Here is a 25,322-nt window from a genome sequence, read left to right on the forward strand (position 1 = left end):
CGTGTCAATGATGAATGGATTATGTAACTCACTAAACTCCTCTTTCACATTGCAGCTGCACATAAACCTCGCACCTGTTAAAACAGACTGAATGGCAACTCTCAGTAGATTTGAGACAGTGGGAAAACCCCCACTGTATCTGCCAGTAAACATTCTGAGAGAGCAACTGGAGAGGGGGGATAGAGAATAAGAGAGGGTGCCTGAGAGGAGGAGGTGACACAGTGCTGATAGCACTCTGCACTACAGCAAACCTGAACACTAGAGGTGAGTGGGTGTGTCTGAGTGGGGATACCAGTTTTTTTCGAATAACCTTATGCCCATATAGAGTATCACATGTTCTGTCTCCAATCGCCAGAAGGCCTATTGTTTCTAATGGAAATCTTCTTTCCTTCTTCTTCTGCCTATCTCACCCTATTGGCAATATCAAAGTATATCAACACTGCTACTCAGACTACTACTGTAATAAGCATTCAAAGTCTAAGACTCAAAGTCTGATGTCCGAGGAGGAAAAAACAGTGTTTGTTGTTTGCAGTAACTTTTTTGTTATTGTAACATCCCAAACAGACGTGTCAGTTTCACCTATTAAGGATTCCAGCTATAAATGAAAGGTTTTTGTTTCTGTGGTTGATGGTGAGCAGCCAGACAGTTTTTCTGGGGTTGGAGTGTGGTACGTACTTGACGTGGTCTGGAAGGACTGAGAGCGGAGGGGGCGAACAGAAGGGACTGCCTTTGGGTCGATGTAGAAGTCTCCAACAGGCGCCACAGGAGACGAGCCTCGGAGCTGAGCAACGCTGCCCTCAGCAAAGTCTGGCCCAGAGAGACAAATAAACGCTTAAACATGCGCAGATACACCAAAGTGACATCGATCATAACGTATCGATGTGTTTGTGGGGACTGATGACACATTTTTGTCAACGATCTACACAAAATACTCTGTATTGTCAAAGTGGAAGAAAAATTCTAACATTTGGCAAAGATTCATGAAATATAAAACACTCATATACTTTGATTAAATAAGTATTCACTCCCCTGAGTGTTGCAACATGTTAGAAACACCTTAGGCAGTGATTACAACTGTGAGTCTTCATGGGTAAGTCTCATAATTGCTTTGCACATGTAAGAGTATAGCTTCCGTCCCTCTCCTTGCCCCTAACTGGGCTCGAACCAGGGACCCTCTGCACACATCAACAACTGACACCCACGAAACATCGTTACCCATCGCTCCACAAAAGCCGCGGCCCTGCAGAGCAAGGGGAACAACTACTTCAAGGTCTCAGAGTGAGTGACGTCACCGATTGAAATGCTATTAGCGCGCACCCCACTAACTAGCTAGCCATTTCACATCGGTTACACACACATGGATTGTGAAATATTTGCCAATTATTATTTCAAAATTCTTCAAGCTCTGTCAAGGGTGTTGGGGATCATGGCTAGACAGCAATGTTCAAGTCTTTATATAGATTTTCAAGCAGATTTAAGTCAAAACTGTAACTTGGCCACTTCATTTTTTTCATCCATCTTTGCTTATGTCAAGCATACCCATACCATGATGCAGCCACCACCATACTTGAAAATAAGGAGGCAGTTACTCAGTGTTGTGTTGGATTTGCCCCAAACATAAGGCTTTGCATTTAGGCCAAAAATTGTAGTCCTTTGCTGTGTTTTTTTTTCTTTCAGTATTACTTTAGTGGCATGCTGCATACATCTGCATGTTTTGGAATATTTGTATTCTGTATATTTGTATCCTTCTTTACACACTGTCATTTAGGTCATTATTGTAGAGTCACTACAATGTTGTTGATCCATCTTCAGTTTTCTCCCATCACAGCCATTGAACTGTAGCTGTTTTAAAATCATCAATGTCTGATTTGTTATTGTTGCCCATCTACCAATCACTGCCCTTCTTTATGAGGCATTCGAAAAGCTCCCTGGTTTTTGTAGTTGAAATTCAATACTTGACTGAGGGACCTTACAGATGTTGTACGTACGGGGGACAGAGGAATGGCTAGTCTAAACTAAGGGGGTAAATACTTATGCAACAAATATATTCTAGTTATTAAACTTTTACTAATTTGAAAACATTTTCAGAATTTTCTTTTCGCTTTGACATGGAGTATTTTGTGTAGATCAATGACAAAAAAACACAATTAAATCTATTTCAATCCCACTTTGTAACAACAAAATGTGAAAGAAGTTCAAGGGGGTGCAGACTTTCTATAGGCACTATAGAAACATACATCTATACATATATTGCACATGCACACAGGGAATCTTCCTTACCGGGCAAAGATGAAGAGGAATGTGTCCGTTCCAGTCCATGCGCATGTAAGTTTGGCTGAAATACAATCTCAAAGCAAGTTAACCAATCAACTGTTGAAATCACTCCATGTCATATGCTGTCTTGCTGCAGAGGATTGCCATGCACTTGTTTTTGTTGTTAAGTTGTTATAAAGATGAGGGGCATATAACCCAGGGCCTTGAAGTTGTTGTTCATTGTAAGTGGGACCAACAAGTGCACAACTTAAAAACAACAACTGACAAAGCCAACCATCTGTCTCAGGGGTGCATATCTCTGGTCCTTGAGTTCTACAGTTGTGCTGATTAGATTTTTCACACTGATTAGCTGGAGAGTGCAAATACCTTCTTTCCCAGGTAGAAATCAGTCCCATTGTTGAATTCAAGACAAAAAACAGGACTGGTGCCCTCAAGGACTGGAGGTGTGCACCACTTACAGTTGAAGTTGGAAGTTTACATACACCTTAGCCAAATACATTTAAACTCAGTTTTTCACAATTCCTGACATTTAATCCTAGTAAAAATTCCCTTTCTTAGGTCAGTTAGGATCACCCCTTTATTTTAAGAATGTGAAATGTCAGAATAACATTAGAGAATGATTTAATTCAGCTTTTATTTCCTTCATCACATTCCCAGTGGGTCAGAAGTTTACATACACTCTATTAGTATTTGGTAGCATTGCCTTTAAATTGTTTAACTTGGGTCAAACGTTTCAGGTAGCCTTCCACAAGTTTCCCACAATAAGTTGGGTGGATTTTGGCTGATTCCTCCTGACTGAGCTGGTGTAACTGAGTCAGGTTTTTCTCCCCTCTCTCTCCAGATGAAATCTCGCGTCTTGTGACGGCCGGCCGCCCAACAACCTGCCCGCTCGACCCTATCCCCTCCTCTCTTCTCCAGACCATTTCCGGAGACCTTCTCCCTTACCTCACCTCGCTCATCAACTCATCCCTGACCGCTGGCTACATCCCTTCCGTCTTCAAGAGAGCGAGAGTTGCACCCCTTCTGAAAAAACCTACACTCGATCCCTCCGATGTCAACAACTACAGACCAGTATCCCTTCTTTCTTTTCTCTCCAAAACTCTTGAACGTGCCGTCCTTGGCCAGCTCTCCCGCTATCTCTCTCAGAATGACCTTCTTGATCCAAATCAGTCAGGTTTCAAGACTAGTCATTCAACTGAGACTGCTCTTCTCTGTATCACGGAGGCGCTCCGCACTGCTAAAGCTAACTCTCTCTCCTCTGCTCTCATCCTTCTAGACCTATCGGCTGCCTTCGATACTGTGAACCATCAGATCCTCCTCTCCACCCTCTCCGAGTTGGGCATCTCCGGCGCGGCCCACGCTTGATTGCGTCCTACCTGACAGGTCGCTCCTACCAGGTGGCGTGGCGAGAATCTGTCATCTCACCACGCGCTCTCACCACTGGTGTCCCCAGGGCTCTGTTCTAGGCCCTCTCCTATTCTCGCTATACACCAAGTCACTTGGCTCCGTCATAACCTCACATGGTCTCTCCTATCATTGCTATGCAGACGACACACAATTAATCTTCTCCTTTCCCCCTTCTGATGACCAGGTGGCGAATCGCATCTCTGCATGTCTGGCAGACATATCAGTGTGGATGACGGATCACCACCTCAAGCTGAACCTCGGCAAGACGGAGCTGCTCTTCCTCCCGGGGAAGGACTGCCCGTTCCATGATCTCGCCATCACGGTTGACAACTCCATTGTGTCCTCCTCCCAGAGCGCTAAGAACCTTGGCGTGATCCTGGACAACACCCTGTCGTTCTCAACTAACATCAAGGCGGTGGCCCGTTCCTGTAGGTTCATGCTCTACAACATCCGCAGAGTACGACCCTGCCTCACACAGGAAGCGGCGCAGGTCCTAATCCAGGCACTTGTCATCTCCCGTCTGGATTACTGCAACTCGCTGTTGGCTGGGCTCCCTGCCTGTGCCATTAAACCCCTACAACTCATCCAGAACGCCGCAGCCCGTCTGGTGTTCAACCTTCCCAAGTTCTCTCACGTCACCCCGCTCCTCCGCTCTCTCCACTGGCTTCCAGTTGAAGCTCGCATCCGCTACAAGACCATGGTGCTTGCCTACGGAGCTGTGAGGGGGAACGGCACCTCAGTACCTCCAGGCTCTGATCAGGCCCTACACCCAAACAAGGGCACTGCGTTCATCCACCTCTGGCCTGCTCGCCTCCCTACCACTGAGGAAGTACAGTTCCCGCTCAGCCCAGTCAAAACTGTTCGCTGCTCTGGCTCCCCAATGGTGGAACAAACTCCCTCACGACGCCAGGACAGCGGAGTCAATCACCACCTTCCGGAGACACCTGAATCCCCACCTCTTTAAGGAATACCTAGGATAGGATAAAGTAATCCTTCTCACCCCCTTAAAAGATTTAGATGCACTATTGTAAAGTGGCTGTTCCACTGGATGTCATAAGGTGAATGCACCAATTTGTAAGTCGCTCTGGATAAGAGCGTCTGCTAAATGACTTAAATGTAAATGTAGGTTTGTAGGCCTCCAGGCTCGCACACGCTTTGTCAGTTCTGCCCATAAATTTTCTATAGGATTGAGGTCAGGGCTTTGTGATGGCCACTCCAATACCTTGACTTTGTTGTCCTTAAGCCATTTTGCCACAACTTTGGAAGTATACTTGGGGTCATTGTCCATTTGGAAGACCCATTTGCAACCAAGCTTTCACTTCCTGACTGATGTCTTGAGATGTTGCTTCAATATATTCACATAATTGTCCTTCCTCATGTTGCTATCTATATTGTGAAGTACACCAGTCCCTCCTGCAGCAAAGCACCCCACAACATGATGCTGCCACCCCCGTGCTTCTTGGTTGGGATGGTGTTCTTCGGCTTGCAAGCCTCCCCCTTTTTCCTCCAAACATAACGATTGTCATTATGGCCAAACAGTTCTATTTTTGTTTCATCAGACCAGAGGACATTTCTCCAAAAGGTACGATCTTTGTCCCCATGTGCAGTTGCAAACCGTAGCCAGGCTTTTTTATGGCGGTTTTGCAGTGGCTTCTTCCTTGCTGAGCGGCCTTTCAGGTTATGTCGATATAGGACTCGTTTTACTGTGGATTTACATACTTTTGTACCTGCTTCCTCCAGCATCTTCACAAGGTCCTTTGCTGTTGTTCTGCGATTGATTTGCACCTTTCGCACCAAAGTACGTTCACCTCTAGGAGACAGAACACGTCTCCTTGCTGAGCGGTATGACGGCTGCGTAGTCCCATGGTGTTTATACTTGAGTACTATTGTTTGTGCAGATGATTGTGGTACCTTCAGGTGTTTGGAAATTGCTCCCAAGGATGAACCAGATTTGTGGAGGTCCACAATTTTGTTTCTGAGGTCTTGGCTGATTTCTTTTGATTTTCCCATGATGTCAAGCAAAGAGGCACTGAGTTTTAAGGTTGGCCTTGAAATACATCCACAGGTACACCTCCTATTGACTCAAATTATGTCAAATAGCCTATCAGAAGCTTCTAAAGCCATGATATAATTTTCTGGAATTTTCCAAGCTGTTTAGAGGCAAAGTCAACTTTGTGTATGTAAACTTCTGACCCACTGAAATGATGATACAGTGAATTATAAGTGAAATAATCTGTCTGTAAACAATTGTTGGAAAATAACTTGTGTCATGCACAAAGTAGATGTCCTAATCGACTCGCCAAAACTATAGTTTGTTACAAGAAATTTGTGGAGTGGTTGAATAACGAGTTTTATTGACTCCAACCTAAGTGTCTGTAAACTTCCGACTTCAACTGTATATATACACTGAACAACAATATAAATGCAACATGTAAAGTGTTATTCCCTTTTCCATGAGCTGAAATAAAAGATCCCAGAATTGTTCCAAATGCACAAAAAGCTTATTTTTCTAAAATGTTGTGCATAAATTTGTTAATTTCCTTGTTAGTGAGCATTTCTCCTTCCTGACAGGTGTGGCCTATCAAGAAGCTGATTAAACAGCATGATAATTACACAGGTGCACCTTGTGCTGAGGATATTAAAAGGCCACTCTAACATGTTCAGTTTGGTCACACAACACAATACCACAGATGTCTCAAGTTTTGAGGGAGTGTGCAGTTGGCATGCTGACTGCAGGCATGTCCAACAGAGCCGTTGCCAGATAATTTAATGTTCATTTCTCTACCATAAGCCGCCTCCAACGTTGTTTTAGAGAATTTGGCTGTATATCCAACAGACCACAAGTAACCACGCCAGCCCAGGACATACGGCTTCTTCACCTGCGGGATTGTCTGAGGAGGGGGAGGGAGATGCTGAGCAGTATTTCTGTCTGGAACAAAGCCCTTTTGTTGGGGGGACTGGCTCCCAAGTGGGTGGCCCTATGCCCTCCTAGGCCCACCCATGGCTGCACCCCTGCCCAGTCATGTGAAACCAATAGATTAGGTCCTAATGAATTTATTTCTATTGACTGATTTCCTTATATGAACCCAAATTCTGTGAAATCGTAGAAATCGTTGCATGTTGAGTTTTTAGTTTTGTTCAGTATAGATGGTTGGTTTTGTAACTATTGTTGGTCCCACATAAAAATAAGACTTTTAAGGCTTAAGTTTTCATGAACCCTACATAGATGCTTCACAAATGATTGATATGCAGGTTCTACTGGTGGTAATAGTACAGGTTTTTAACACACTGTATTGTGTTTTGTTTGGTCTCTGTACAGCTATGTGCACATGTGGACCATGCCAACAATGGGCAGCAGCAGTGGTTAATCTGGCATCGTGGCACTAACCAATGATGTATGTCTATGGCACTGACCTGCAAGGCGGACAAGGTGCCCACTTCGCTGAGGTAGGGGTAGAGCTGGTGGGCAGCGTCCCCCAGACTCAGGGGCTCACCCCTCTTCATCAGGGCCTCTGCACGCTTGATGATGTCACGCATGCGGTAGATGAAGCCCTCCTGCTCAGAGGGAAGGATGAACTCATTGTGGACCTGAAGGAGTTAAATCAGTCAATCAATCAGTAAATGAATCATTCAATCCATAAAACAGATATGAGTGAAGGAACAGTTAGATTTGACGATTGAGACAAACACGGACACAGATGGACAAAGTTAGGGAAGAAAGAAAGGAAGATTTTGAAAGTGAGTAAACAATCATCTTTGCTTGTTGTTGTAAGGATTTCATAACAGACACCCACTTAGCTAGCCCTGAAACATGGCTTTAGACTCGTAGCCGCTATAGGAGTCTATAGCCATGTGTCAGGGCTACCACTTAGGCAGATGGCTATTGGAGCAGTGAGTCGATAGATTTCATACACACTAGTTTTGAAACTAGTTTTGCATGTACAATGCAAAGTGCATTGTACAGGTAACTGCCAAAGTAAAGTGGAACATCAACATAAAGTGTATTTTTATTTTACCTTTATTTATACAGGTTCTCATTGAGATAACATCTCTTTTTCAAGAGAGACCTGGTCCAATAGTCTTAATAGGGTGTTGGGCCACCATGAGCCAGAACAGCTTCAATGCACCTTGGCATAGATTCAACAAGTGTTTGGAAGTCTATTGGAGGGATGCAAGACCATTCTTCCATAAGAAATGTCATCATTTGGTGTTTTGTTGATGGTAGTGGAAAACACTCTGGGGCACCGCTCCAGAATCTCCCATAAGTGTTCAATTGGGTTGAGATCTGGTGACAAACAGCCATGGCATATGGTTTAGTGTTTTCATGCTCATCAAACTATTTGGTGACCACTCGTGCCCTGTGGATGGGGGCATTGTCATCCTATGGGGCATAGTCATGGTAGCCAAAATAATAGCATGATGGGATGTTAATTGCTTAATTAACTCAGGACCCACACCTGTGTGGAAGCACCTACTTTCAGTATATTTTTTATCCCTCATTTAAAGTGTTTCCGTTATTTTGGCAGTTACCTGTATGTTGAGATGAGATGGACACAACAACATAAAATACAGGACACCATATTCAGATGACAAGAGAGAAAACAGTATCTAAGCAAGCCTAAATATCGTATATATTAAATGATAAAAAAATATATAGTTTTTTGTACCAAGCTAAATTATTCATTGTCATTGGTAGATCAATTTGCTTATTGAACCTAAAAACGGTATAATACAATTATTTCAATAAATGTTTCAAGATATGTTATACTATTTCATATTAAGGTAAAATATCTTGGAAAATATATTGAAATAAGATAAATTACTTGTATTAAGCCTTTTATAGGTTAAAATAAGCAATCTGCCAATGGCGTTAGATAATTTCGCTTGGTATGAATTATCACTCAATATAAGACATTTCGGCTTGTTTAGATGTCACTTTTTGCAGTGCACCAATTCAAAAATGGTTCTCTGCGGTCATTTTCAGCTTGTTTTAATCCCACCAACTCCATGATGTGAGCAACTGCTATGATGTTTTAAGGATTAGAGAAATGATCCCTCATGACTGAGTCATATTCAATCAAAACCGTTAACCATGCGTTCCCAGGGCCAAGGCCAAACAATATTCTTTCCAAAACTGTGAGAGATCTTGCTGGAATCCCTGGTCAGTTTCACTTTCTTACACAGTAAATACTATTTCATTGATTGGATAATTAGATGTTATATTCTCAAGGAGCAAGCATAGTGTTCTTCTGTGTTCTCTGGGAAGTTATGGTTCTGCTTGAAAAAAGCCTGATGTTTTGTAACACTGGATGAGATTACAGTAGCTCAGTGGATAAGAAATAGTTGAGTTAAAGATACGTGCATGCACGCACGCACACACACACACACCATGACAGCAGCAATGTCCTCCGGGTTGTCTCCGTCCAGGTCAAACTTAAAGGTCACCATCTTACTGTTATGAGTCTGGAGCTGACACTCCACCACACGGTCCACTTTGTCAGACAACTGGAAGGACAGGAGAAAAACTAGAGTTTATCCACTCAGAACACGTAGCCACTTTACAAGACTAAGGATGACTTGGATTGCAATCCTCTTTGTATGTGATTAATTCATTACAACTGCAGACAGACAGACAGACAGACAGACAGACAGACAGACAGACAGACAGACAGACAGACAGACAGACAGACAGACAGACAGACAGACAGACAGACAGACAGACAGACAGACAGACAGACAGACAGACAGACAGACAGACAGACAGACAGACAGACAGACAGACAGACAGACAGACAGACAGACAGACAGACAGACAGACAGACAGACAGACAGACAGACAGACAGACAGACAGACAGACAGACAGACAGACAGACAGACAGACAGACAGACAGACAGACAGACAGACAGACAGACAGACAGACAGACAGACAGACAGACAGACAGACAGACAGACAGACAGACAGACAGACAGACAGACATTCCATACCCCAGTGATTCGTAAGCGTGAGCGGGCTCTCCTCCTGAAGAGCTTGGTACCGGTACGTTTGTTGGCACTCTTTTCTGATAGGCCCTCATTGCCATCACTCAAACCTGATGTCACATCAGAGGCATAGCTGTGGGGATAATCAGGAAGTGGTTTATGACAACTGCCCAGGAGATGTAACACTGTCATTTTGTTATTGATAATACTAACTATTGCTATAAGAACACCTACACTACTACCACCACTACAAAAATGTTGACTACTAGCACTTACAGTACTGATACAACTACTACTACTACTGAAAGTACAACAACTACTACTACTACTACTACTACTACTACTACTACTACTACTACTAATGTCTACTTCTAGTCTTATTTATACTACACAACTAATAATGAACTGGTTACTAATGAGGCTGTAGTGTATTGCCAAACAAACCCCTGAGAGTCTTCTAACTATTAAAAGGTTATGTCCATCCCACCCAGCTCCCAGAAGGAAAAGCCTATTAAGACCATTGACCTTCTCCCCCGAGACCATTATGGATTACATTCAGAAAGGCACCTGAAGGGAAGGAAGTGCTCTGATGCCTCTTGCTCCACTCTCGCTCCAATTGCACACAGGAAATGGGGTAATTGGAGGATGAGGGCAGGGGGAGGATGGGGGACAGAGAGTGTGTGTGTGTGTGTGTGTGTGTGCGTGTTTGTGTGTTAGGTGTCTGTGTGTTAGGTGAGTGTATGTTAGGTGAGTCACAGGAGAAAAGGAAGCACACTCCAACGGAGCTCTTTAAACAGACATTCACGTGGCATCATTCATCAAAGTGTTGTTCGCCACAACAGACTTGCTCGCTATTTCCCATGGGGAGAGAACAACACACAGGCTCTAAAAAATATCCCCTTCAAGTTCACTCACACCTGTCCTGTTTTAATAAATACTACCGGAAATGTGTGTTAACTGCAGAGATACCCATTACACAGAGAAGTTATCCATTCTACTTTTATTTATTTAATTTAACTAGTTAAAAGCAGCAAAGTGCTCGTGTAGTGGTTGTATATTTCTATAGTACATTTGAAATGTTTGTTCCTTTGTTGGGCCTTTGTTGTCTTGATTGCAACACTGCCATACACACATCACATTATACTTAGATACTGGCCATAAGGTGAGTGGGGCAGGCCTTTGCCTTTCTTTATACCCTGAACAACACCCCCATCATGGAAGGTTCTACATGTGTTTGGGTTACCTGTCGACAGGAGAAGAGAAACCACTGGCATTTCCTGACTGGGGCATGGTATTGTTGGATACAGCGATACTCTGGGAGAGGGACAGAGGGTCAGAATAGTCTGTTGAGGTAGGGTGCTAAAATTAAACATTAATGGCTTATCAACTCATCACTCTAATCATAAACACATATCCCCGTTATATATAACTAGTAGGGCCCAGAAACTTTCCTGGTAAGGTGTTGTGTAAGAGTCCTAACTGGATATAACACCTTTTATAAACTGGCTGGTTCGAGCCCTGAATGCTGATTGGCTGGCTGACAGCTGTGTTATATGACAAAACATTTATTTTTACTTCTCTAACTACGTTGGTAACCAGTTTATAATAGCAATAAGGCACCTCTGTGGTTTGTGATATATGGCCAATATACCACAGCTAAGGGCTGTGTCCAAGAACAGCCCTTAGCCATGGTATATTGGCCATATACCACACCCCCCCGGGCCTTATTGCTTAAATATAACAGTTATAAGAAGTTATGATTATTAATATTTGGACTGTTAAGCTTTACATCCATAGAAATATAAACCTCAAGAACTTCATACAGGCTACCTACCGAGGGGAAGCGGAGAGCTGGGATTGGTGGAGCGTCAGGGGGAGGAGCCTTGATGGCCAGGGCCTCGATGCGAGGGATCTCCAGGGGCAACGGAACAGGAGTGATGGAGGAAGGGGCGAAATTAACAGGAGGCTGGAGATGGGGATCCCCGGGATCCTGGAAGCCAGACGAGCTCAGGTAGCCATCCATTTCGCAGTCGGCTGCAATGGAGACACCATGGTTAAAGGAAGGGAAGTGGGAGGGAAGAGACAGACAGGTGTTAACATTAACATTCTTTATGCCATGTAACCCTGAACTGTGTTCAACAAATACTGTAAAAGTTAAGTCTTGTCTGGAAATAATGTATACTCAATGTTTCTTGTTATTTGTTCATGAAAAAAAATCCAAAGGGGTCCTTTTTGGGCTCCACTAACAGGCACCGTGAGGGACGGCTACATGGATTAGCAGGGCTAGAGGGTAACCAGAACAAATGGACAGAGGCATAACTGCAAAAGATTAGCCTACTTAAGAAATATATAAAAAACACATAGGATCTACACAGGGCTATGTAGCACGTGCCCTAGGCAAAGTCTGTTGAGCCAACAGTTTCCAGTACAGATATAAGGAAACACGTGGGCCCATGCACACACATACACACACAGTGCAGCTGTGATACTGTAATACCGAATCCAGGGCATGAGCATGTCAGCAATGAATGTTTGAAGCATGTTTTGGCTAAACCTTCCACATATATCAGCGAGTATTTGCCCCAAGGACTAATCTTGAAGGTTGTGTGAATAGGATATCTGTGTTCTTTATCTTTTTTTTATGGTAAACTTGTGGACCATGATTATCTATCTGCGTTATAGGCCAGGCCAATGCACTTTGCATGTTGCCTAGACATGAGAAGGCTCGACTGTACATGCTGTCTGTGGGCAAATGTGTAGCTTCAGTTCAGCTACGAAGCGACACAAGGTTGGGATAAATGTGTCTGCTATATATAACCATGTGATTACAGTATAGTGCAGTGGTTCTCAAACCTCTCCTTGGATACCCCCAGCCACTCCAGAGCTAGCACCCCTGATTCAACTTGTTAACGGATCATCAAGCCCTTGAATAGATTAATCAGTTGAGCTAGGTCACATCCGAGGGTCCCCGAAGGAGAAGTTTGAGAACCACTGGTATATTGAGTGCATCCTCACACGTGGCAGAGGAGTAGCTGGCATGTCTGATGTTGTAGTGCAGCCGCTGGTCTGCCTCCTGCTCCTCCGTCTCTGCTGTGAAGCTGGCATTTATCCCCGAATCCACCGAGCCGTTAGCCACGGATATCACCGGCCTCGACACCATCGGAGTGGGCAAACTCTGGGCAGGGGGTGCCGAGACAGGGGCGGGCTGTTTAATGGGAAGGGCTATTTGAGGTTTGGGGGTGGGCGGTTCTGGCTCGGGGGCCAACTCTGGTTCTTCCTCAATGACAGTTTCCTGTTGTTGGCGCAAGGCCTCCACGGCCATCCGGCGCTGCTTCTCCCGCTGCCGCTTGATGGCGGTGGCGCGGTCCCGGATGGCTTTGGCCACCAGCTTGTAATCTGCCTCACAGACGAAGCCCAGCACCACCTAAGGGGAGGGGGGAGAGGATGAGGGAGAGGGAAGGAAAGGGGGTGGTGAGGGAGAAGGTTAGGGAGAGGGGGAGAGCAATCAGTGAACTTGACACTTGAGATCCACAAAATGTGAAAGGGGTCCGGAAATCCATCAACAACCCACCATCTCCTGGGCCACCTCCTCGGGTACGTCCTTGTAGAGTTCAAACAGGAACTCGATGGCGTTGTTGTCCTTGTACTTCCCATGCAGCTTCTTGGTGTCGTCCATACGCAGCCACAGCTTCAGGCCAGACTTCACCGTGTCGTCCTCCTCCGCCAGCTCAACATGGACGCCATTGTTCTCCTTGAAGAAGGTGTGTTCCAGCAGGTCTTGGATGGTGTACCTGGAGAGGCCACCGTTTTCTTAGTTCTATAATCCATTGAATTGAATATTACTGTATTTTCTCAGTCTGTTCTTTTTATAGTCATTAACTAAACATGGGGGACAAAAACAGTATTTTACTATAGGTGGGTGGATGTGGTGGGTCAGACTCTGTGCCACTTTAGACTATTGACACACAGCCAAAGGAGAGAGATGGATAGGTGTGTAATGTAATGTGCCCCTATTTAACAACAGGTCAGGTGTTATCTCATTGGAACCCCAGGGGGCCTGAAACCTGACAACATTTGAATTATGTCTGAAGTCGTTTCTCACTGTTATTTTTAGCTCATAACATAATTCGATCAATGCTTTGAAAGAGAATGAGAAAATAGAAAAGCTAATCATAAAACTGTTTTCTTGAGGGCATTTACACAGTTGTTGGCTGAGACTGATACAATCTATTTTGTTTCAATGTCAGCGCCCTTAGATTAATGTTGGAGAGAGAGGGACAAAGATTCTAGACAAACTAGCTTGACAGGTATAATATCCTTTGTCTAGGAGGAACAAAACTGTCGGTCAAATGTTTGCACACATTAAGAATACACACACACAATTTGATACCACACCACCGCAGTGCCAGACTGAAAGCGGATGTCTGAGGTAAGGTGAGTAAAGAGAATTCTTATTTGATTACTCTACCTCTGGTCTGTATTTATGCGGATGCATCCCTCTATGATCCCTTTCAACTCAGGGACTTTTACTTTGAAGAAGCTGTCCGGCTTAATTCCCTGTGAGGAGAAAGAATGAGAGGGGAAAAGAGGAACGGTTAGATATGTCACCGACGTCAATCACTCCACCATTTGGGAGAGGAGAGGACTGACGCAGACAGAAGGACCCCTGAAGCAGAGTATGTGAGCAGAGCGGAGTTGGAGCAGAGCGGGGAGTGGAATGTGCCCAATTTGACTGGAGTGAGGAGCGAGATTCCCAAAGGCTGGAGCTTCGGCCTTCGTGCCTGCTCCAATTTCGCTCCAGTAGAGCTCACTTCACGAGCTCAGGGCATGCCCGGCCCAGCATGCATTTGTAGTCTACTTGGGTGCTTCTATAACCCCTTGCTTTAGCTACTGTCATGAAGTTCCCTAAATAGTTTAATTTTAAAAAACACAGGTGCAAAATCAAGGTGACTTACAAAGATGAGGACCAAGAGCAAGAGAGGGAGTGTGGTGATGTAGTGTGGTGATGTAAGAATCATTGTGGAATCTGAAAAAACAAATATCCCGAAAGCATGATGGTGTAGGTTAATTACTATGTGCATATGCCAAAAGAAAGGAATGAGGTGGATAGCTAATTAAGTGTCATTGTAGCAAAGTATTTCTAAACAAAAATCGGATCTCTTAATAGATTCCTTTATTTTTGTTCTATTATCTATACAATAGACCATAATTGATTTGGGCCCAATAAGTCTGGCATATTCCAACTTTCAAGGAGCTTTCTGTTTTGATTGGGTTATTTTGCCAAAAAACATCCCTGACCAGCCTGGCAAGAGTGGCCAAAAGGGTGTTTAGCTTCCCCAGTGGCTTTGCAAGCTCGGAATATTCTCTGCTGCAGGCCTGCTCTCCAGGCACCATGGAATGAGCCTGAAGCCACAGACTCTGTCGAAACTTGGGTTTCTAAAAATGAATTCAAAGGCACTGTAAACTGAGCCCAATAAGGCATTTTTCTTTTAATTCTAACTATAATCTGGGTGGTTCGAACTCTGAATGCTGATTGGCTGACAGCCGTAGTATATCAGACTGTATACCACGCGTATGACAAAACATTTATTTTTACTGCTCTAATTACATTGGTAACAAGTTTATACTAGCAAAAAGGCACCTCTGGGGTTTGTGGTATATGGCCAATATACCACAGCTAAGGGCTGTATCCAGGCACTCCGCGTTGCGTCATGCATAAGACCCGTCCTTAGCCGTGGTATATTGGCCATATACCACACTTCTTCGTGCCTTATTGCTTAAGTAAGGCACAGCCTATATAGGCAATTTATAGACTATAATTATTTAATACAATGAAATGTTGTTTAAATGCTGAGCGCTTAATGTCACTGACTCCTTACCAGCCTGTGAATGTGAGTGTGTCACATTCACAAATGCTTCACAATTGATTTATTTGTAGCTATAGCCTTGAAATAATTTAAATGATACAGCCTAAATAATCATTTTAGTTCCTTCTTCTGTCTGGCGCCTGACCTATTTAGTATTAATATGCTGTTTAATATGACATGTAGCCCATTTGAAATGATGAGCGCTTCTTACATTCACCTATTCATGTTTATTAAAATACTTTTCATTCAAATCATATCAAATCAAATGTATTGGTCACATACACGTGTTTAGCAGATGTTATTGCGGGTGTAGCGAAATGCTTGTGTATGGTTTGGTTTCAATACTTCAAAACCGAATGGTAGGTCCAGGTCGTCACAAAAAATAGATGGGTGTTGGTTAAATTGTGATTTTAATGAATGGAGCGAATTTGGAGCGGTTGTAAAGGACATGGAGTGCCGAAGCGGTGCTCCATGAGCAATATCTGTCCTGAAGGAGCCAGGGTGATACGGGAGTGAGGAGTGAGGGACAATGTGGAGATTTTTCCCTAGCCTACACCACTATGATGGATGGAATACTTTCTAAGTGTTTCTATATGCTTCACAGTAGAAGTACATCCTCTATTCACATTGGTAGATCTTCTGAGCAGAATACCTTTAAATGTGAAATATACAGTGAGGGAAAAAAATATTTGATCCCCTGCTGATTTTGTACGTTTGCTCACTGACAAAGAATTGATCAGTCTATACATTTTATGGTAGGTTTATTTGAACAGTGAGAGACAGAATAACAACAACAAAAATCCAGAAAAACGCATGTCAAAAATGTTATAAATTGATTTGCATTTTAATGAGGGAAATAATTATTTGACCCCTCGGCAAAACATGATTTAGTAATTGGTGGCAAAACCCTTGTTGGCAATCAGAGGTCAGACGTTTCTTGCGGTTGGCCACCAGGTTTACACACATCTCAGGAGGGATTTTGTCCCACTCCTCTTTGCAGATCTTCTCCAAGTCATTAAGGTTTCGAGGCTGACGTTTGGCAACTCAAACCTTCAGCTCCCTCCACAGATTTTCTATGGGATTAAGGTCTGGAGACTGGCTAGGCCACTCCAGGACCTTAATGTGCTTCTTCTTGAGCCACTCCTTTGTTGCCTTGGCCGTGTGTTTTGGGTCATTGTCATGCTGGAATACCCATCCACGACCCATTTTCAATGTCCTGGCTGAGGGATGGAGGTTCTCACCCACGATTTGACGGTACATGGCCCCGTCTATCATCCCTTTGATGTGGTGAAGTTGTCCTGTCCCCTTAGCAGAAAATAACCCCAAAGCATAATGTTTCCACCTCCATGTTTGACGGTGGGGATGGTGTTCTTGGGGTCATAGGCAGCATTCCTCCTCCAAACACAGCGAGTTGAGTTGATGCCAAAGAGCTCCATTTTGGTCTCATCTGACCACAACACTTTCACCCAGTTGTCCTCTGAATCATTCAGATGTTCATTGGCAAACTTCAGACGGGCATGTATATGTGCTTTCTTGAGCAGGGGGACCTTGCGGGCGCTGCTGGATTTCAGTCCTTCACGGAGTAGTGTGTTACCAATTGTTTTCTTGGTCACTATGGTCCCAGCTGCCTTGAGATCATTGACAAGACCCCCCCCCGTGTAGTTCTGGGCTGATTCCTCACCGTTCTCATGATCATTGCAACTCCACAAGCACTGTGCTCCTAATCTCAGCTCGTTACCTGTATAGAAGACACCTGGGAGCCAGAAATCTTTCTGATTGAGAGGGGGTCAAATACTTATTTCCCTCATTAAAATGCAAATCAATTTCTAACATTTTTGACATGCGTTTTTCTGGATTCTTTTGTTGTTATTCTGTCTCTCACTGTTCAAATAAACCTACCATTACAATTATAGACTGATCATTTCTTTGTCAGTGGGCAAACGTACAAAATCAGCAGGGGATCAAATACTTTCCCCCCTCACTGTATATATGATAAATATCTAAATGGAGTTAAAGGTTTCGTTGTTATCGGTAACTTTAGGTCGTGTTGTCATCGGTAACAGTTGCCCGGACACCCTGCCCAGAGGCACAATGTCAAAAAACAGTGGCCCACAGTTCAATGGTGTTCCCGTCAGAGACATTCTCTGTGGGCCATCGTCATAAAGTTCAGACATAATGGAGCATGGCTATGCACACAAACAAACACGAACAAACGCACGCACCAACACACACACAAAGAGGAGGGTTCGACTGTGTCCAAACCCATTCACTGTTTGGCTTCTCTCTGAATTCTACGGCCAGTTAGAACTAAAGGTCGAATGTGGTGAGAGAGTGGTGGTGTGTGTAAGAGTATTGCGGTGCTAGCCGGTTAGCTAATGGTTTTGTACACAAACACTCCGGTCATGATACATAATGTCAAAACCCATCGAGAGCACGCAGGTCTGTGTGGGTGCAGAGCACTGAGTACTAACTACCATGTGGTTTCCTAAAGGGCAGTCAGCTCATAACTCATGTTTATTTGGTTTAGACACAAATGTTCAGTGACGTAATACAAAATGTACAAAACCATCTAGAGGATAGTGATGGGTATAACAGATGTCCGTCCATACAGTAGCTGTCGTGACCGGATACAAATAGAGAGAGACTTCCTATGGGGCTGTTAGCTAATAGCTAACGTAGCATGAGCATGAATACCAAGCAGCACTACATAGTAGCCTTAGCCTGGGTGGCAGTGAATACAATGACTGGGTCACACAGATAAATGGGATACTTCCTATAATGCTGTGTGTTAATGCTTAGAGGTGATGCATGGCCAATATGCTCTTTAGGTTTATGAGGTAACTATCACCAGACACAGCGCAGGGAGTTCAGGTAGGGTGAGAGAAACAACCAACAGGGTGTCCTACTGAACAATCTGCATGAACAAACACATTCACACACTATAAAGCCAATGTCACACACAGAACCACACGCGTATACAGACACGGCCACATCACTGGACCACAGGTCTTTTCAGTGAAAGGATGGGAAACATGGTGTGGGTGGAAAGAAGATAAACGCTTCAAGAAGAGCTATTACCACAAGAAACGATTAAGTCATTCTCCCCTTTGAAGCTTCAAGAACAGAACATGCAAGTCTAGCAGAGGAGATAACCAATTTTGTTGAGGTGATAAGACTCCCCGACAGAGGAAAATACCACTATTTCCCAGTTTGTCGCCTCCATGGCCTCCACAGATTAAACAAGGCCTGGAGGGTCAAGGTCTGGAGTTACTGAGCAGAAAAGCAAGGTAAACCTCCTCCGTGTAAAATGTACGAGGCAGAAACAACAAGATGACAACAACGAGAAATGGAATGGGAAGCCTGGTCCTCGTTTATCACACACGCACGCATACACACACACAGAAATCGTTTAACACAGTACAAAGTGTGAGCGGAATTGATCACAAGATTTTCAGCCAAAGGAACCTGTCTGCACAAAGTGAGTGTTGTAATGCAGCTTGTTTTTTTTTTAATTACATAACTCCTCAAAAAAGACTATAAAAAACTGTGTGAGATAATATTGGATTAAAGAACACAGTGGCATATTTGTGGAGGAACTTTAAATTGCTCAACCAGTTCCATGTGACGAATAGTGTGAAATACGTAAAAGTAAAAATAAAAAATTGGAGAAGACCAGTGAGATTTGACAAATGTGTTTTTTTCCCGGTGGTGACGACAGTGGCCCCAAATGCTCCTCTTTTCCCACTAAAGTGAGGGGAGGCAGCGGGACTTACTAATGGAAAATGGACTCTATCAAATTCTCTGGTGTTATCCGAGCAGATAATTGCAGAGTTTAACTACGTCAGAGAAAAGGGAAGGGAAAAGACATAATAACAAAACAAACAAGACATTCTAAGTAACAAAAATTGAGAGAAAAAAAAGCTAAATGGTCTCCGTCTTAACGGCTGACATGAAAAACCATCTGAAGACATGAATAAACCCTTCAGTCTTTAGAGAGGCTTAGAGAGGAGCCTGCTCTACACATTGGCTTTTGTTGGTCGGTGACATCAGCCCAACATCTCCCCAACGTCCTGACCCACCGGGAATCTGAGGTGTACTGAGGACATGAAGTCCTGAGATACAGAGCCAACCACTCCCCCCACCTGAATGAATAGAATGAATGAATGTAAAGTCTGGTTTTAGAAGAGAGAGAGAGAGAAAGAGACAGGGAGATGAGTTGAAGATGGAGAGATAGAGTAATTATCTTCTGGAAGACAGACATCATAATGGACGCTCTCTATGATCCAATCTCCAAGGCATGGCAAGAACAATGTCAAACGGAAGGTTAATGAGAGATGATGGGTCTCTTGATTAAAAATTAAAAATTAAAAAACCTCCATTCCATATATTGCAATTGGTAAAATTACACAATTTCATATTTTGCACCAGATTTGGATAGGAATATTTATTTTTGAGAACTCACCTGCTTCATCTCTGTCTCTCCCTCCCCTTCTCTCTTTCTCCTAATGACAAATATTCTCCATAATCCCCACTGACAGCAAGCAAATCATCCTAATCACACAAATTAGCTTTCCAAGAACACCAATGTTTTAGGTGGAGAAAACACAGAAGCACTGATGGGTGTATACAGAACATAAGCATGTTGTTCCCGTCCAGCTAGCTGTACTTTGAAGAGTACTGACTTAATTAGCTCTACAATTTGGAGTTAACACACACAAACTCAAATTCAACACACAGAAACACTTCCTCTAACAAAGAAAAACAGTGAGAGCACCTTGTGTAATGCGATGAAAAGGCTCCACTTTCCATTGTGCTATAGCTTCTTGACTTCTAGCACTCAGAAAGCCCTTTGAAAAATGGCTTGATGTGGATGCTTTAATCTCCTCACGTAAAATAAATAAATAACGATCAAATTGAAAATGTTTCCCATGGAAATACTATGACTTGATGACTAAGCTTTTATAAGCAGACCACTGCAAACGTTACTGCACTACTGGCCTTTTTAATACAAAGCTTACAGGCTGGGTCCCTGCTGCTAAAACAAGGGTATAATGCTAGTGGTTCTGAGATCAAAACTAGAGTAGAACCATAATCTAACTCAGTCAGGGAAACGTATGTACATGTATGAAACGTGTGTGGGACGATATGGGCCACAGGTCTGTTTACACGTGTGTTCTTTATAACATGATTCAATCACACAGACTCTAGTTTGCCTGAGATGGAGAGAGAGACAGAGAGAGAGACAGAGAGAGAGAGAGAGAGAGAGAGAGAGAGAGAGAGAGAGAGAGAGAGAGACAGGGATAGCAAGAGAGAGAGACAGACAGAGAGACCACTAAAACAGCGAGCTTGCCTGAGACAGATAGCATTAATTATGTAAATTACACGGCTACTCTAATTATGCACACATGCATAAATGTGCACACAGAGACAGAAAGAGAGAGACAGAAAAAGACAAAGAGAGAGACAGAAAAATAGAGGCAGAGAGAGACAGAGTGAGACAGGGAGAGACAGAGAGAGAGAGAGACTTTATCACTGAGATTACTTTATCACTGACCTCAACCCAGAGTCTCTCAGAGCATTCACAGTCAGCCCACTGACACCCCTATCAGATAACAGCAAAATCACAGTCCACTTGAATAGAGCAATACTGAATCCCGAGGCATTAAAGCCAAAGGAACTGAATAATATTAAGACATTCTATAGATGGAAGGAAAGTAGTGTAGAAACCTACCAAAAACAATTAGGCTACAACAAATTCAACCCCTTTTAGACAACTTCCTGGACAAAATGTTTCACTACAATAGTGAAGGTGTAAACTTGGCAGTACAAAACCTAAACACTACATTTGACTTATCAGCTTCCATATCAAATCTAAAAAGTTCAAGCAGACAACCTAAGAAAATGAATAACTATGACAAATGTTGTGATGTGGAATGCAAATACCTAAGAAAGAAAGTGAGAAACATATCCAACCAAAAACATGGAGACCTAGAAAACCTGAGCCTACGCCTTCACTACGGTGAAACTGTCACGTCTTCTACCGAAGGTGGCTGCTCTCCCTGTTCGGGCGGCGCTCTGCGGTCGTCGTCGCCGGCCTACTAGCTGCCACTGATCCCTTTTCTTTTTCGTTTGGTTTTGTCTGTCTTGTGTTCACCTGTGTCTAGTTTAGCTAATCAGTGGGGTATTTAATCTCGCCCTACCCGCTAGGTTTTGTGCGGGATTGTTTGTGTTACTGGTTTGGGTTGCGTTACTTTTACTGTTAAGCAGGTTTATTTTCGGGACTGTTTTTCCCACACATAAGTTTAGTAGAGGAGTGTTTTTCCTTCGTTTTTTACTAGACTGCATTCCTGTTTTCTAGTGGCTGCTTTTGTGGTCCTGTACCTGTTGTGTTGGTGGACCAGTAATAAAACGCCATTCTTGGAATTCTTGCTCTCCTGTGTCTGACTCCACACCCACCTCTCCTAGGGAGATTCTGACAGAAACACTAAAACAATACATAAATACACTATGGAAAAAGAAGGAACAGCACGTCAGAAATCAGCTCAATGGGGCCTCCCGGGTGGCGCAGTGGTTAAGGGTGCTGTACTGCAGCGCCAGCTGTGCCACCAGAGACTCTGGGTTTGCGCTCAGGCTCTGTCGTAACCGGCCGCGACCGGGAGGTCTGACTTTCAACCTTCGTCTCTCCCGTGCCCGTACGGGAGTTGTAGCGATGAGACAAGATAGATTGTTAGTAGCTACTAACAATCTGCTCAATGTAATTGAAGAATCCATAGAATCTAACCACTTCTGGGAAGACGGGAAACAAACAACAACATGAAGAGTTATCTATCCAAAACAGAGATGTATGGACAAACCACTTCTCCAATCTGTTTGGCTCTATAACAAAGAACAAAGTGCAAAAACATAGACATGATCAAATACAAATCTTTGAATCAACTATTAAAGACGACCAAAACACACTGGATTCTCCAATTACATTGAATGAACTACAGAACCAAATACAAAACCCTCCAACCCAAAAAGGTCTGTGGTGTTGATGAAATTCTAAATGAAATTCTGAAATATACAGACAACAAATTCCAAGTGGCTCTACTTAAACTTTTTTTATTTAAAAAAATATATATATTTTACCCCTTTTTTCTCCCCAATTTCGTGGCATCCAATTAGTAGTAGTTACTGTCTTGTCTCATCGCTGCAACTCCCGTACGGACTCAGGCGAGGCGAAGGTCGATAGCCATGCATCCTCCGAAACACAACCCAACCAAGCAGCACTGCTTCCTTGACACAACGCACATCCAACCCGGAAGCCAGCCGCACCAATGTGTCGGAGGAAACACCATACACCTAGCGACCTGGTCAGAGTGCACTGATGATCTGGTGCTTCTGTCCCCAACCAAGGAGAGCATACAGCAGCACCTAGATCTGCTGCACAGATTATTTCAGACCTGGGCCCTGACAGTAAATCTCAGTGAGACAAAAATAAAGGTGTTTCCAAAAAGGTCCAGACCTGGGCCCTGCCAAATGTATAACCATATTAGAGACACACAATTCCCTCGGATTACACAGACGAACAAAGAATTTGAAAACGAATATAATTTTGATAAACTCCCATATCTATTCAGTTAAATACCACAGTGTGCATCACAGTAGCAAAATTTGTGACCTGTTGCCACAAGAAAAATGCAACCAGTAAAGAACAAACACCGTTGTAAATAAAACCCCTATATGTTTATTAATTTTCCCTTTTGTACTTTAACTATTTGCACATTGTTACAACACTGTATATAGACATAATATTACATTTGAAATCTCTCTTGTGTAATGTATTACTGTTAATTTTTTATTGTTTATTTCTCTTTTGTTTATTATCCATTTCACTTACTTTGGCAACGTAAACATATGTTTCCTGTTAAATTGAATTGCATTAAGAGACAGAGAAAGAGAGACAGAGAGACAGAGAAATAGACATAGAAAGAGAGACAGAAAGACAGAGAAAGAGAGACAGAGAAAGAGAGAAAGAGAGACAGAGAAATAGACATAGAAAGAGAGACAGAAAGACAGAGAAAGAGAGACAGAGAAAGAGAGACAGAGAAAGAGAGACAGAGAAAGAGAGACAGAAAGACAGAGAAAGAGAGACAGAGAAAGAGAGACAGAAAGACAGAGAAAGAGAGAGAGAGAGACATAGACAGAAAGACAGAAAAAGACAGAGAAAGAGACAAAGAGAGACAGAAAGACAGAGACAGAGAGACAGAGAAAGAGAGACAGAAAGACAGAGAAAGAGAGACAGAGAAAGAGAGACAGAAAGACAGAGAAAGAGAGACAGAGAAAGAGAGACAGAAAGACAGAGAAAGAGAGACAGAGAAAGAGAGAAAGAGAGACAGAGAAAGAGAGACAGAGAAAGAGAGACAGAGAAAGAGAGAAAGAGAGACAGAGAAAGAGAGAAAGAGAGACAGAGAAAGAGACATAGAAAGAGAGACAGAAAGACAGAGAAAGAGACAAAGAGAGACAGAATGACAGAGAAAGAGACAAAGAGAGACAGAACGACAGAAAGAGAGACAGAGAAAGAGAGACAGAAAGACAGAGAAAGAGAGAAAGAGAGATAGAGAGAAAGAGAGACAGAGAAAGAGACATATACTGAAAGACAGAAAGACAGAGAAAGAGACAAAGAGAGACAGAAAGACAGAGAAAGAGAGACAGAGAAAGAGAGACAGAGAAAGAGAGACATAGAAAGAGAGACAGAAAGACAGAGAAAGAGAGACAGAGAAAGAGACATATACTGAAAGACAGAAAGACAGAGAAAGAGACAAAGAGAGACAGAAAGACAGAGAAAGAGAGACATAGAAAGAGAGACAGAGAAAGAGAGACATAGAAAGAGAGACAGAAAGACAGACAGAGAAAGAGAGACAGAAAGACAGAAAGAGAGACAGAGAAAGAGAGACAGAAAGAGAGAAAGAGAGACAGAGAAAGAGAGACAGAGAAAGAGAGAGAGAAAGAGAGACATAGAAAGACAGACAGAAAGACAGACAGAAAGACAGAGAAAGAGAGACAGAAAGAGAGACAGAGAAAGAGAGACAGAAATACAGAAAGAGAGACAGAGAAAGAGAGACAGAAAGACAGACAGAGAAAGAGAGACAGAAAGACAGACAGAGAAAGAGAGACAGAAAGACAGAAAGAGAGACAGAGAAAGAGAGACAGAGAAAGAGAGAAAGAGAGACAGAGAAAGAGACATAGAAAGAGAGACAGAAAGACAGAGAAAGAGACAAAGAGAGACAGAATGACAGAGAAAGAGACAAAGAGAGACAGAACGACAGAAAGAGAGACAGAGAAAGAGAGACAGAAAGACAGAGAAAGAGAGAAAGAGAGACAGAGAAAGAGAGAAAGAGAGACAGAGAAAGAGACATATACTGAAAGACAGAAAGACAGAGAAAGAGACAAAGAGAGACAGAAAGACAGAGAAAGAGAGACAGAGAAAGAGAGACAGAGAAAGAGAGAGAGAGAAAGAGAGACATAGAAAGAGAGACAGAAAGACAGAGAAAGAGAGACAGAAAGACAGAAAGAGAGACAGAGAAAGAGAGACAGAGAAAGAGAGACATAGAAAGAGAGACATAGAAAGAGAGACAGAAAGACAGACAGAAAGACAGAGAAAGAGAGACAGAAATACAGAAAGAGAGACAGAGAAAGAGAGACAGAAAGACAGACAGAGAAAGAGACGGAAAGACAGAAAGAGAGACAGAGAAAGAGAGAAAGAGAGACAGAGAAAGAGAGACAGAGAAAGAGAGACAGAGAAAGAGAG

The 25,322-nt window shown here is 43.1% G+C and overlaps 1 protein-coding gene across 1 annotated transcript in view; it reads right to left on the reverse strand.

Moving 5' to 3' along the window:
- Nucleotides 1-25,322, reverse strand: part of LOC118365435 (serine/threonine-protein kinase WNK4) — an 81,060-nt gene that overhangs the window by 7,013 nt on the left and 48,725 nt on the right. Inside the window, 10 exon segments of the mRNA XM_052491070.1 lie at nucleotides 676-807; nucleotides 2,281-2,347; nucleotides 7,096-7,269; nucleotides 9,070-9,186; nucleotides 9,669-9,795; nucleotides 10,906-10,976; nucleotides 11,497-11,696; nucleotides 12,678-13,086; nucleotides 13,234-13,453; nucleotides 14,131-14,219. Coding sequence (XP_052347030.1) covers nucleotides 676-807; nucleotides 2,281-2,347; nucleotides 7,096-7,269; nucleotides 9,070-9,186; nucleotides 9,669-9,795; nucleotides 10,906-10,976; nucleotides 11,497-11,696; nucleotides 12,678-13,086; nucleotides 13,234-13,453; nucleotides 14,131-14,219 — 1,606 coding nt within the window.

This window comes from Oncorhynchus keta, chromosome 32 (genome assembly GCF_023373465.1).
Source record: "Oncorhynchus keta strain PuntledgeMale-10-30-2019 chromosome 32, Oket_V2, whole genome shotgun sequence".
Classification (NCBI taxonomy): domain Eukaryota; kingdom Metazoa; phylum Chordata; class Actinopteri; order Salmoniformes; family Salmonidae; genus Oncorhynchus; species Oncorhynchus keta.